Raw genomic sequence first — 12431 nt, forward strand, 5'->3', positions numbered from 1 at the left:
ACTTAATTCTACAGAGCAACGGAAATCAAAGACGTTTAAGATACCTGCATTGGTTATGGAGGAATACAATTTCATTTCAGGATAATTTAGAAAGAAATTTAGAAATTAAGAAATTTAGCATGGAATTTAGAAAAAGGATAATTAAGATATTTGGTAAAGCTGAAAACTTTTGTGATGAATTTTTGAAATTACATGTTACGGTTGGAGTAACAAATAAAAATGATTGGCACACATGCTGCGACACAAAAATATCACAGTTTGAAGGTATTCTCTCCGTACCGCAGTAATACAAACTTCAATATTATTTGAAAAGAAACACTTTAAAACTTGCTGAACAAAGTTCCATTACATATTACCATAATCAAAGATAGGGGATGATACTTAGCACATATACTTATCCACAGAAATTTCCAAGTTCGCAGGTATCTGCTGCGATTCAATGTATTTACGCAATGAGCTTCGAAGACAGCAATTTCAAATCCATCCATAAATGAGCTACTGAAGACTTTTGTAATGAATTTTTCACTTCATATTTATGTTACGGTGAGAGTTAAAAAGTAAAATGAATGGCAAAGTATATAAATTTTATAGTTTGCAGATTTTTGCTGAATTTCAATGATCCAAATCTATAGTATTAAAGTGAAAAGTTGTTGAAAGTCATGATGTTACATTAAAATAACATAGCGCACATAACATTCAGAAATTCTGTAGGTTTCCATGATGTTAGCAGGTATTATACTTAATCGCATCGAAAACTGAGCAACTGTACACTTATCGTAATGAATGTTTTCACCAATAATTCCACATTTGCAGTTTGCAGAATAGGAATACTCAACATACACGTCATTTCATAAGTATTGTTGTCAAAATTTGTGTTTGTCTACTGCATTGCGAAGATTCAACTTTTCATATTATCAGCAAAAAAAGCATCCAAAGACTTTTGGGAACAAGTTTCAAAATTTATTACTCGACAGACCAGGTGGAAAAAGAATAACTACACTTATATCCAGACCAGAAACTGTTTTGAGAATCCGTTGTACAAAATGTGCGATTGATGATCATAGTTGGAAACCTCTTGAATCACGTTACCACAATCAGCATGAAGAAATAGTAGAAAATCATAGGACACATATTAGGCAACCAATTAATAATATGTATCGATCCGCTGCAAACTGATGGAGTCAAAACAAGGATCGGAAAGAGCAGAGCCAAACTCAATAGCAAGCTAAATATGGGATGTAACGTAAGATTTTCCCCGATGGGTACGATCACGTCCCTTCTCAGCTCACCCGTCTCGTCCTCTCGCACCACTCTCCGGCCATGAGAGTGAATTGGGCGCCAGGTACGAAGTACCGCCGATTACTCGACTTTTGATTCATTCACTCTCAACGATGGTAACATTAAATAATATAATGTACGACACAGAGGGAACGAGAGACACGCGTGACTGAGGACGGTCCGGCTACTCAGCTCATCTGAGATACTGAAAGGTAGAGGGGGGGATCCTTGGGGAAAAGGTAGCAATTCGCAACGCAAAAAAAATAAGCCAAGACAAAGCAGAATTCTGGACATATTTCAGGCTTTATTCAAAGTGACCGAATAAGTTCGAATACAGCAAAAGAGATAAATTATAACTGAGTTGGACTCGATACAAAATAAAGTTTGAGTGAAATTAATTCGGGGGGGGCGTCAGGTCGCAAAACTTTGACTGCTCGCGCAGTAACGAGGGACTTCGCGCGGGGCGCGCCCGAATTCATCGAGTAATAACGTGGTTAACGATTCGCCTCGTGGTCTCCCGGGTGCCGTAGGTAACCGACAACCGATGCTCTGGCGTGCAGGTAAAAGGTAATCAGCCGTCCGCCAGGCGGATGCTCTAGGTAAAAGGTAAAAGGTAAGCAACGCCAGAACAGCCGGCGCCCTAGGTAATCCAAGGTAAAAGGTAATTGGCACCCGTTCGATCGCGAGGAATCCGGCGATACGCGACGAAAGGTAACCGAAGGTAACAGCGGGACGAACTTCGGCCAAGCACGAGGTAACGCCGAAGTTCCCGCGCGTTCAGTGGAGGTAATACGAGCTGACACGAATAAAGAATGCGATAAAATAGGGATAATGAGCGTCGGATTAATATTGGCGAAGATAACAGAGATGATGCAATAATACGAGGTAATAATGCTCGCAGAAAAAGGTAACAGAAAAGACGGTAAGCGTCACACGAAATAGAGAAAGAACAATATAGGCGAAGGTAAAAATAACGGTTGAAAAAGATTCGATACGAAAGACAAAATATAACGCCGTATAAACGATGCTCGCCAGCGCGAGCGAGAGAGACAGAGCGCAAACAAACGCGAGGTAACGTGCTCGCTAGAGCCTCGGCGCGTGCAGGGAGAGAGAGAGAGAGAGGCGTCGTCGCGTGGAATATTCCAGCGCGTACGACGCAATTTCACAAAGACTTGAATTCTATGATTGACTCTACATTAGCGCGAAACTGTAAAGAATTGACTGAGACCAAATTAATAACGAAAAACTGATCAAGCTGAGCCCTTCAAAACGACAATATCAAAAGACGGGAAACACGGGAAGTATCGGCCGCAATCTCGCTCGTTACTTCGCCCTCATGCCCCACTAAAACGCAACATAAACTATAAAAACCGGAACTATATTCCGAAACAATAAGCGAAAAGAAAAGGGCTCGACTAGATCAGTGAATTCGGTGGAGATAACGAGTTGGACTTACCGAGAAACGCTCGCTGCACAAAGGGGTGGTCGTTGGACTCGACTGGACGCTGACTCACCGGAATGATCTTCGGAACTCGACTGATTGTGCGTGCGAGCGGTCCTCGCGATTCGGCGTTGTCCCCACCACCGGGCCCCGGTACGGCAGCGCTCTCACGCTGGGCGCGAGCCCGAGCGCGGACTCTTGGCTCGCGCTTTCGCGCGGGATTTTCAAATGAGGAGCGCGCAATGAACGTAATTGTGGTTACACCTTTTGCCTGAACGGATTAATAACAACTCACCTCTTGTCCTCACCTTCCCCGCTCACTCGGAACACTCCTCTCGACTTGATAGCCGTGATCCGGGTGTCTTTCCTCTTGGGGATCCGGCGGGCAGCTCCGGAAGGACGAGGGGAGGCCTCCCTCACGACTCCGGACGTCTCGGAGACGTGGTGGGCCCACAAAATAAACCACCAGGTACAACAGCACCTCGCCTCCAGAAAAACTCCCCCAGATCCCACCTGACGAGGCGCCGGTTCACACGGACTGTGACACCCGAATCCACGGTAGTGCGGGCGGTGCAACTCTGGGTTGCTACAGCGGGAAAGACACGGGCGGCGTTCAAAATATGGCCTATGCCAGCGTGCTCTTTCAGCCGCCCGCAAGTCGAGAATGTTATTCGATGCTCCGTGACGGTGTGAGAGGGTGATTCTTATGAGCGAGATCGGCTCAAACAATCGGAGAGCCTTACCCAAAATAATACTGATGGGGGGAGGGGGGCCCCGGCGGGTGGCAACGCCAAATCGCTCCAATATCGTTCGAAGCTGTCAAAATACACGTCATTAGAACTTAAAAAAGGCGAACTAAAATTCTCTCTCCCTCTTCTTTGCACGCGGAGGTAACAGAAGGTTAAACAGGTAAATTTCGCTAGCAAGGTAATACACGGGTTAATAAACTAATACTTAAAGATACGTGACGCTGAGTCTTGTTCCGAACATCGCCAGTGAGTCGAGGGGCGTCCCAAAATGGACCGTAAACCCGGTCCACTGGTCGACACAGATCGTACGAGTGGCGGGGCAGAAATGTCACGTCACAGGGAATATTCAAAAATAATGATGACACAAGAAATAAATTAGAAAACATTTATTCGATTCGAGTTTCTCACATTATACACTAACAGTTTCGTGTGTTCTTGATTTATTAATTATCTTGATTTATTAATTATCAACCATAATATTTCAGATCGCGCAAAGAAAATTTGACGTTATAGGTTGACGAACATTTTTCCTTACAACTTCTAGACCTATTTTTGATAAACTGATTTGCCTTATTTATATTATTCACTAACTATACGAACGTTTGTTAATTTGTCCCGCACTTCGTAACATCAAACCCCGGCCGGTTCGTTATTACCACACAGCTATTAAAGGGCACTCGTATATATAACCTACATTATTACACATGATATATAATCACGCAACTGATTATATATTTACACTGCACAATATTCCGCGCACTCTGATTTAATTGAAAGATTATCTCAGTTGACACTTATTTCCAATCGAACGAAATAATGAAATCTTGAAAAGTTTCGTTGACATATGCATCGCGCATTTTTTTATATTTTTTCATTTTCACTCACAGATCACAGTCTACATTTACGCGGCCGCTTTTATACCGGTTTAGTATACCCCAAGTTTTAACAAAATAAATATTAATATGCACTTCGTTAGATGACGCGAAAATTATTTTTATTTTCTCGCACGCACTTAATAACATCATAACCCCAAACGTCAACATGACGTGAACTTGGGCTGGTGACTTTCGTGTGCTGTCGAGCTCCCGAGCTCCTTAGCTTTCCGCCAAACTTCCTTGCTCTTTTGATTTAATGTCATTGGCCTATAAATTCTCTCACCCTTCAATGGTTGCAACAAAATTTCTCTCACCAGGGATTGGCGATTATGGGGGCCAAGAGGCCTATGTTTGTAGCGGTTGGAGTTCGCGTATACAGATACGTCAAATCCTGAATGGGTTAGTAACTTTTGCATAATCTTAAGCCCGTGCAAAGTTTTTTCTTAGAAATTACGACACCGAGCATGCTGATTTTGGACTCATTCGACATAGAACTTCTTAATTAGCTAAAAGTTCAATTTTCAAAGCCGTACATAACTCATGAGCTTTGCAATTAAAGAAAATCACATGCTAATTTTACCCCCACCACCGCGAATCGTTTTATTGCGAGAAAGTATAGTCTCGGCGAGAGCCTCAGGCCAGCGGACGACAGGGCTGTCAATGTACTTGTCCCGAGACTCTACCGAGTCTCTTGATACCAATTTATTTTGACCCGAGGATTATTTGTCTTAGGATATTTTATACCAGGATATTTTGACCCGAGGATATTTTGTCCGAGGATATTTTTCCTTAGGATATTTTGGCACGGGATATTTTGTCTCAGGGTCTTTTGACCTGTCACCATTGCACCGTACGACATCGCGAAGCTTACTGTTCTCATCACTTGGCCTTGATCATTTGATCAATCACATAATCGCAGTACGCGTTATGAAGAAAAAGTCATCGAATCCAGTTAATGAAAATGCCTCGAGTTCTGGACTGAACACATCAACTCGCATTACGTATTCACTTGTCGCGACGCTCACATCTCTATCGATCATCAAAGCTGTTATCAGATCCAATAAAACTCACAAATATTGTAACAAAACGCTCTTGCCAACCTGGCCTGAACGCCGCCACGCGTCGGTTCGAGCAACCTTAATAATAAGGAGCAGGTATGAAGGAAACTCGGACACCGTGAGTTTTAGTAAAAAATAAAATATTCAATTTTATTCAGACAATTTATCGAATTCTGACAAAATAAAAGAAATTTTTCGCTTTGGCTTGCTAATTTCTAAAACAATTATGTGTTTTTTTTGTTTAAACTGTCTTGCTTTGTTTAATCGGATCTGGCGAAAAAAAGACCCGAAAGACCCGAAAACGTCGCAATTTCTCTGTCTGAGATAATTTCCATTTTCTCAATTTGCAAATTTCAATTGTACAAAAATAGTAATTAGAGAAAAACCAGTTTTAAATTTAATGGTCGCGTTTATTCTATTTTTTCGATACGCCTCAAACTTGAAAAACTCTCGATTCAATGTTTCGTGCTATAATTCGTTAGACTCGATTTTTCTGATGTCCTGTTATGCTCGCTTTAAAATCAAATAAATCCAAGAGGATTTTTCGCTTTTACAAATTCTTAATTTCGTTTTTCGGCTCGATATAAATTCTAGCGTTATCTATCACCTCTTGGATTATAATTTTTCTAAATTGGTTTAGATCTCCCTGCCTGAACCATTTCGGACAATATTTTTTAAATGAGAATTTGATTTTTAATAATTGGATAAATTTTAATCCTCCTCAAACAATAAGAAAGAAAAAAAAATGAAAATGGCAGGATGTTGACCGCGAGTTATGGGATCGAAACGTCGCCGAATCTTTCCGAGAGTCCGAGCATCTACAGGGTAGAGGTAACATCCCGTCCACGTGTTATGGGATCGAGACGTCACCGAATCGATCCGAAAACTCCGTGTAACGGAAAGCCGGAAATTTTCAAGGTTAGGTGCGGACCCTGGATTACGGGGTCGAGACGTCGCCGAATCGCTCCGAGAATCCAGGCATCCAAGGAAGTCGGCAATTTACCGTCCACGGGCTATGGGATCGAGACGTCGCCGAATCGATCCGAGAGTCCGCGCAACGAGAACCCCAGAAAATTTCGAGGATAGGTTTATTATTGTCGAGGCCGATGTACTGAGAGAGGTCCGAGTTGATCCTTTAGCCAGGGAGAACTGTGTGACGAATGAGTCGCGTAGCGCTTCTTATACCCAGTTCCCCACCATAAAATTCTCGAGCGCCGATAACCTCTGTTTTAGACCAGTTCTGCGCATCTATTTCTAACGCATTCTCTGATTGGCCCGTTGCCATGATTCGCGCTCGCCCGTTGGTTGAGTGGGCTAACATACGATGCGCGGACTACCGCTTTTCATGTTTTTCAGCTTTGTGAAAAGTTAAGAAAAATGATCGCGAGTCAAATTGATAATATAAAATCTAATCACAAATGAAAAATCTAAAAATCGACTGCGACACATGCGCGAGCAGAGCGTTAATGGGCTATAGGACGCGTACGTGACTTTTAGCAATTGAAATTACTCGAATCATATTAAACGAAGTACCAATGCCAAATTAAAGAAGAAATTAAATAATAACTGATGAAATTTTTTTTTTTTTTTTTTAATTCGTATTGTCCCCCCGCGTAGAGGCTTTCGCCTATTGCAGGGTCGGCCCGGGTCAGTAGCCAGTCCCCCCTGGGGGTCTGGTCCGGATCAGTAACCAGTCCCCCATGCGGCCGCACCCGACTTCCCCCTCTGTAGCGCATTTGCCATGGCACTCGATTCCATGGGCACAGGGAAATTGCGGAAAACCTGTGCCACTACAGCCCGGCCCTGAGCTCGCCTCACGGTATCGGAGCTACGTCGCGCCTTTTCACGGGAATGTAAACATGAACTACAGTCATATGCATGTGTCGCACAGGTACAAGTACCTGAGTGTGACCCATACATACGCCTGGAGCTACGTCACGCTCATATTTCAATTTCCGCGAAAAGGCTACGAGACTGGGAATCGAACCCAGGACCTTCCCGGCGCTCTAGTTTTTAGAGGCAAGCACGCTAACCACTAGACCAGAGCGCTAGTTAATAACTGATGAAATTGAAGTATTTATTGTTAATAACATCGGCACACAAAAAAAAAGTGGTAAGTACCTAGAACCGGACCCATCAATCTCTACGAATTTTGTTGGCCCGCTGAATCCGAATCCGGGGCAGATTGGCCAATATACCTCCAAAATTTTAAGTAAATTCCAAAAAACCGCAAAAATTGCGGAAAATCGCTGTTAAGAGCATAATAAAAGTTCTCTTCGCCTTACGCAAGGGTGTTTTTTATGTAATTTGACGCGCTGAATCTGAATCGAGGATTAGATTGACTGATACACCCCGAAAATTTTGAGTAAATTCCAAAAACTGCTAAAATTGCGGAAAATTGCTGTTAATAGCATGATAAAAGTTGTCTTCGACATTACGCGGGGCTGTTTTTCATATAATTTGATACGCTGAATCTGAATCGAAGGTTAGATTGACTGATACATCTCCAAAATTTTTAGTAAATTTCAAAAAACCGCAAAAATGACGGAAAATTGCTGTTTAAAGCATGATAAAAGTTGTCTTCGAACTTAATCGGGGGTATTTTTTTATGTAATTTGATGCACTGAATCTGAATCTGGAGTCAGATCGGCTGATATACCCGCAAAATTTTGAGTAACGGCAAAAATCTCTAAAAATGGGTCAAAATCGCTAGCATGGGTAGAAGAAGAGTTTTATTGATCTAGATCGAGTACGCTCTTTTTGTATTTTTATGCGCTGAAACCGAAACCGGGCGTCTATTAAACTCGTACGTCTCCAAAATTTTGCTTCCATGGATAAAACCGGCTAAAATTGTTCTTTCTGAATTTCGAACAGCTCAATCCGAATCTAGTAGCTAGTAGTCGCGATCATACATACTTCGGTCGAAGATCGTTAAAAATAACAAAAAATAGCAATAAAAACGTAAAAAAAATAGTTTTTTTGAATGTTTCACACATGCATGATTCATCTTAAACTGCACATAAAAATGAGATCTGTATATTCTGTATGCAATAAACTAGAAACTGGGGAAAATTGTATAAAAAACTTGAATATTAAACTATCGCAGGCATGATTGTTCTTTCATAGTAGATAAGCAAGGGGGATTCTGGATATTGCAGGGTAATGCGGGTCAGCGTGTCCTTGACGATGACGTCATGTTCTCGAAGGTTCGATGATGACGTCATTACAGCGTGTCCTTGACGATGACGTTATGTTCTCGAAGGTTCGATGATGACGTCATGTTTATTGCGGGTCACTCGTTCTCCTGGGGGTAATGCGGGTCAGAATGTTCTCGAAGGATGACATTTTCGGACGATGACGTCATCATCGAAGGTTCGACGAGGGGTAGTGGGGGAGGGAAAAATTGAGGGATTCTGGGAATTCGCCCAAGGTTGACGCGATGATTGAGATGACTGAATTGGTTCGACAAAAATATTTCCAATGCGGCGATGATTGAAATCCGATACGACGTTGAAAAATGTGGTGTCATGAAGGGTTCGACGTAGTAGGTGATGATGAGGGGGTAGGTTTACGGGATTCCGAGAATAATTGGCTCGAAAAATAATCGAGCGTTGATGATTGAGATGACAGCTTGAAAATAAAAGAATCGTGCTACGAAATGTGTTGACAGGAATTTTCAAAGCAGATTTCTCCTGTTACAACAAATGCGTATTTGAGTTAACATTGATGACCTCCAAAAGCTTCTAGAACATTCCTATAAACAAAGTGATGTAGCAGGATATATAAGGCTCGAATTAAGCATGTCAAATTTTATTCCGCACTTAGTTGTCAAATGAGTCGCACCGATTTAAAACAACGTGATCTTCGACTACGAAATTTGCTACTATTGAAAAACATTGAAGAAGTTAAAGGTTTAAGGGGAATCCTGAATTAGAAGGTCCAAAAAATCGATTTTTTTTTTATTGTTCAAATGTGTTCCTTATTTATCTCAGAACGTGCACACAAAGTTATATAGACTAATTCGAAATATTTACTTCGAATATTTTAATTCGAAACATTCAGAACGCTGAAATATCATGTCCAGTTATCCCAAAGGTGAAAAATCGTGTGGTGATCGTTCTTCGAAGCCACGAAAACGCAGATTCCACGGGAATCGATTCACAAGTGAATCAGATAATTCAGAGTGCAGCGAAAGTAGCAGTGCGAGGGAATTAGCCACCGCAAGCATCGAAAATATAACAGTTCATCCAGGTCATTGTTACCGAATAATTGAATTTCTGGCAGTGTTTTTTTACAATATCTGACATGGTATTGTGCAGATCTTGTAAACAAAAAATAACGTTCTCAGAGAGTGGGCATCGAGGCTTAGGTTTCAAAATTGTCCTCACATGTATGTGCGGTCGACGTGAAATCAATTCGGGACCGTTGATAAACACCGGTTACGAAATAAATAGACGAATTGTGTTTGTGTTGAGGCTTCTTGGTATTGAACGAGAAGGCATCAATGTGTTTTGTGGACTAATGGATATTTGTCAAGGTTTGGCAAAATCAACTTACGACAACATAGTGGAGCATTTATACTCCGCGTCGAAAGCAACGTTCGAAAGTGTTTGCGAAAAAGCTATAAAAGAAGAGCAAGAAAAAAATGTGGAAAATGAGCAAAATCCAGATTGTTTGAAAGTTTCGGGTGATGGATCGTGGAAAAAACGTGGCTTTACTTCATTGTTTGGTGTAACGACTCTGATCGCATATTACTCTGGCAAAGTAGTCGATCTTATCGTTAAAAGTGCGTATTGCCATTCGTGTGCCCTGAAGAAAAAAACGTTAGACGAAGACGAATTTGAGGAATGGTATGAAGATTATAAAGAATCATGCTCCTCAAATCACGATGGTTCAGCAGGGAAGATGGAAGTAGATTCAATCGTCGAAATGTTAACGCGATCTATTGATAAATTAGGAGTGAAGTGCATGAATTATATCGGCGACGGCGACTCGAAAACTTTTGCTGGTATTCTTAAAATAAATCCATACGGTGACGCTTGCCCCGTTACTAAAAATGAGTTCGTGGGTCATGTACAAAAGCGTATGGGTACTCGACTCCGAAATAAAAGGAAAGAAGAAAATCTCGGAGGTAAAAAGCGGTTGACGGAGAGCCTGATTAAAAAGTTGACAATATATTATGGTTTGGCAATCGGGAGAAATATCAATTCTGTCGGAGATATGAGAAAAGCTGTCATGGCAACGCTTGATCACTATTGTTCGAGCGATAAATCTCCTCGCCACAAGAATTGTCCGTCAGGCGCCGACAGCTGGTGTGAATGGCGCAAAGCTGAAGTCACGAATTCTCTTGCGTCTTTCAAACATCCTGCTCGATTGATTGACGAAAATGTGGAGAAACATATTCGTCCAATCTACGAGGAACTTGCGAATGATAAACTTTTGACACGATGCTTAGGGAGACATACGCAAAATTCGAACGAATCTTTCAATTCTACCGTCTGGCGCATAAACCCAATACATCTCAATTCTGGTGAAAAAATCGTTGAAATTGCTGCATATATGGCTGCAGGAATGTTCAACGAAGGATATTCTGCAGTTTTAAATATTATGCAGCAGTTCGATTTAAAAATTGGCCAAATTTGCAAGATGTCTGCGGATAACATCGACGCACGACGAATCGAGAGGGAAAATCGGCGTACGTCCTTTTCCAGCAAGGAAGCTCGCACGGCCCGTAGACTCAAGCAACTCCATCAAAACGAGTTTTTTGAGGAAGAAGAAGGTTTACTTTATGGCGCAGGGATAGCTGATTAGCGTATTATAACCGTAAGTAGCCGAAAAATAACATTTTTCTTGACCGAAAACTTTAAAGTCCGTTTTCTCGAGTTTTCGTTTTTATGATTTTTCTCAATTGGCGGGCGTGATTGCAAAAAAACTAACCGACCAATCAAAACAAACCAAAGCTTGTTAGCTTCAGTATTGTTTTGTTTTCTATTTGAACTAAAAACATTGTCAAAAAAAATGCTTAATAATTTTTTTAGCAAGTTGAAATGATTTTTTTTTCACAAAAAGCACATTTTCTGTTTCAAACCCGAGAAAACATTCGAATTTCATGATTTTTTTAGTTTTTCTTAGTTCATATAGAAGAAAAATATATTAACATTAAAATGGTTTTTGGTTTTTTTGTTTTAGATGAAAACTACGAGCTCCATCTGTCCCGCCGATTGGAAACAACAGCTGCACGAATGTGCATAAAAATCGGTTGCCTGTTAATATTTTGCTTTAAAAAAAATTGTTTTCTCATGTTCAGACATGTAATAAAATAATCTGAAAATTTCGCTAGACTTGCTTTTTTCTTTACCCTACAAAAATTCCCCAAAACATCGATTTTTCGAACCGTTTAATTCGAGATCCCCCCTTAATTGAAACAAAATCGAATTTTAATTATCTTACAAAAAAGTTGAGGAATATTTCGTTTTGAGACTCGAACGACTGGTGAAACTAATTTTTTCCACGATTTCATACAAAAAACTTGAAAACTATGGATTTCTCAAAAATCTATAAAGTTGGTTGTCTTGCTGCATTTCTACAAGTGAAAAAACTCAAGGAGTTGGAACTTGAGAAGAATTATAAAGTCACCAACTTGCGTAAAGTTACCACCAAATACGGCCTCAGGATAGTCCAGGAAGTTGAAGATGATTTCGCAGTATTTTTACCTCCAAGGTTCGCAAAAATTCTGACCGAAGAAGAAAACATTCTGAAGGATATGAAAACGGCAGCTGATCAGAACTGACTCCTGATGCGTTATCTCGGCGGGGAGTACAATCACGTTGAATTCAAATACGAATAATCGATTGAAATTTTCTCGATGTATTTCTTATGTGAAATAATAACCACGATTATATGTAAAGCAATGTCAACAGAACGTTACTTTTTGCAATAAATGTATTTATTCTTCATATGAAAATAAATTTTTGTATGAACTGAATTATTACACATTTCAAAAAAGATTGAAAAAAGAATTTGATGTGGA

General features: G+C 40.7%; 2 protein-coding genes across 6 annotated transcripts in view; both read left to right on the forward strand.

Annotated features, from left to right (window-relative positions):
* Positions 1–12431, forward strand: part of LOC122406617 (solute carrier family 23 member 2) — a 1354473-nt gene that overhangs the window by 16507 nt on the left and 1325535 nt on the right. The gene's annotated exons all lie outside the window — the stretch shown is intronic.
* Positions 10622–11212, forward strand: LOC122406625 (uncharacterized). The gene has a single exon (XM_043412183.1). The coding sequence runs from the start codon at positions 10622–10624 to the stop codon at positions 11210–11212; it is 591 nt and encodes a 196-aa protein (XP_043268118.1).

This window comes from Venturia canescens, chromosome 2 (assembly GCF_019457755.1).
Source record: "Venturia canescens isolate UGA chromosome 2, ASM1945775v1, whole genome shotgun sequence".
Taxonomy (NCBI): domain Eukaryota; kingdom Metazoa; phylum Arthropoda; class Insecta; order Hymenoptera; family Ichneumonidae; genus Venturia; species Venturia canescens.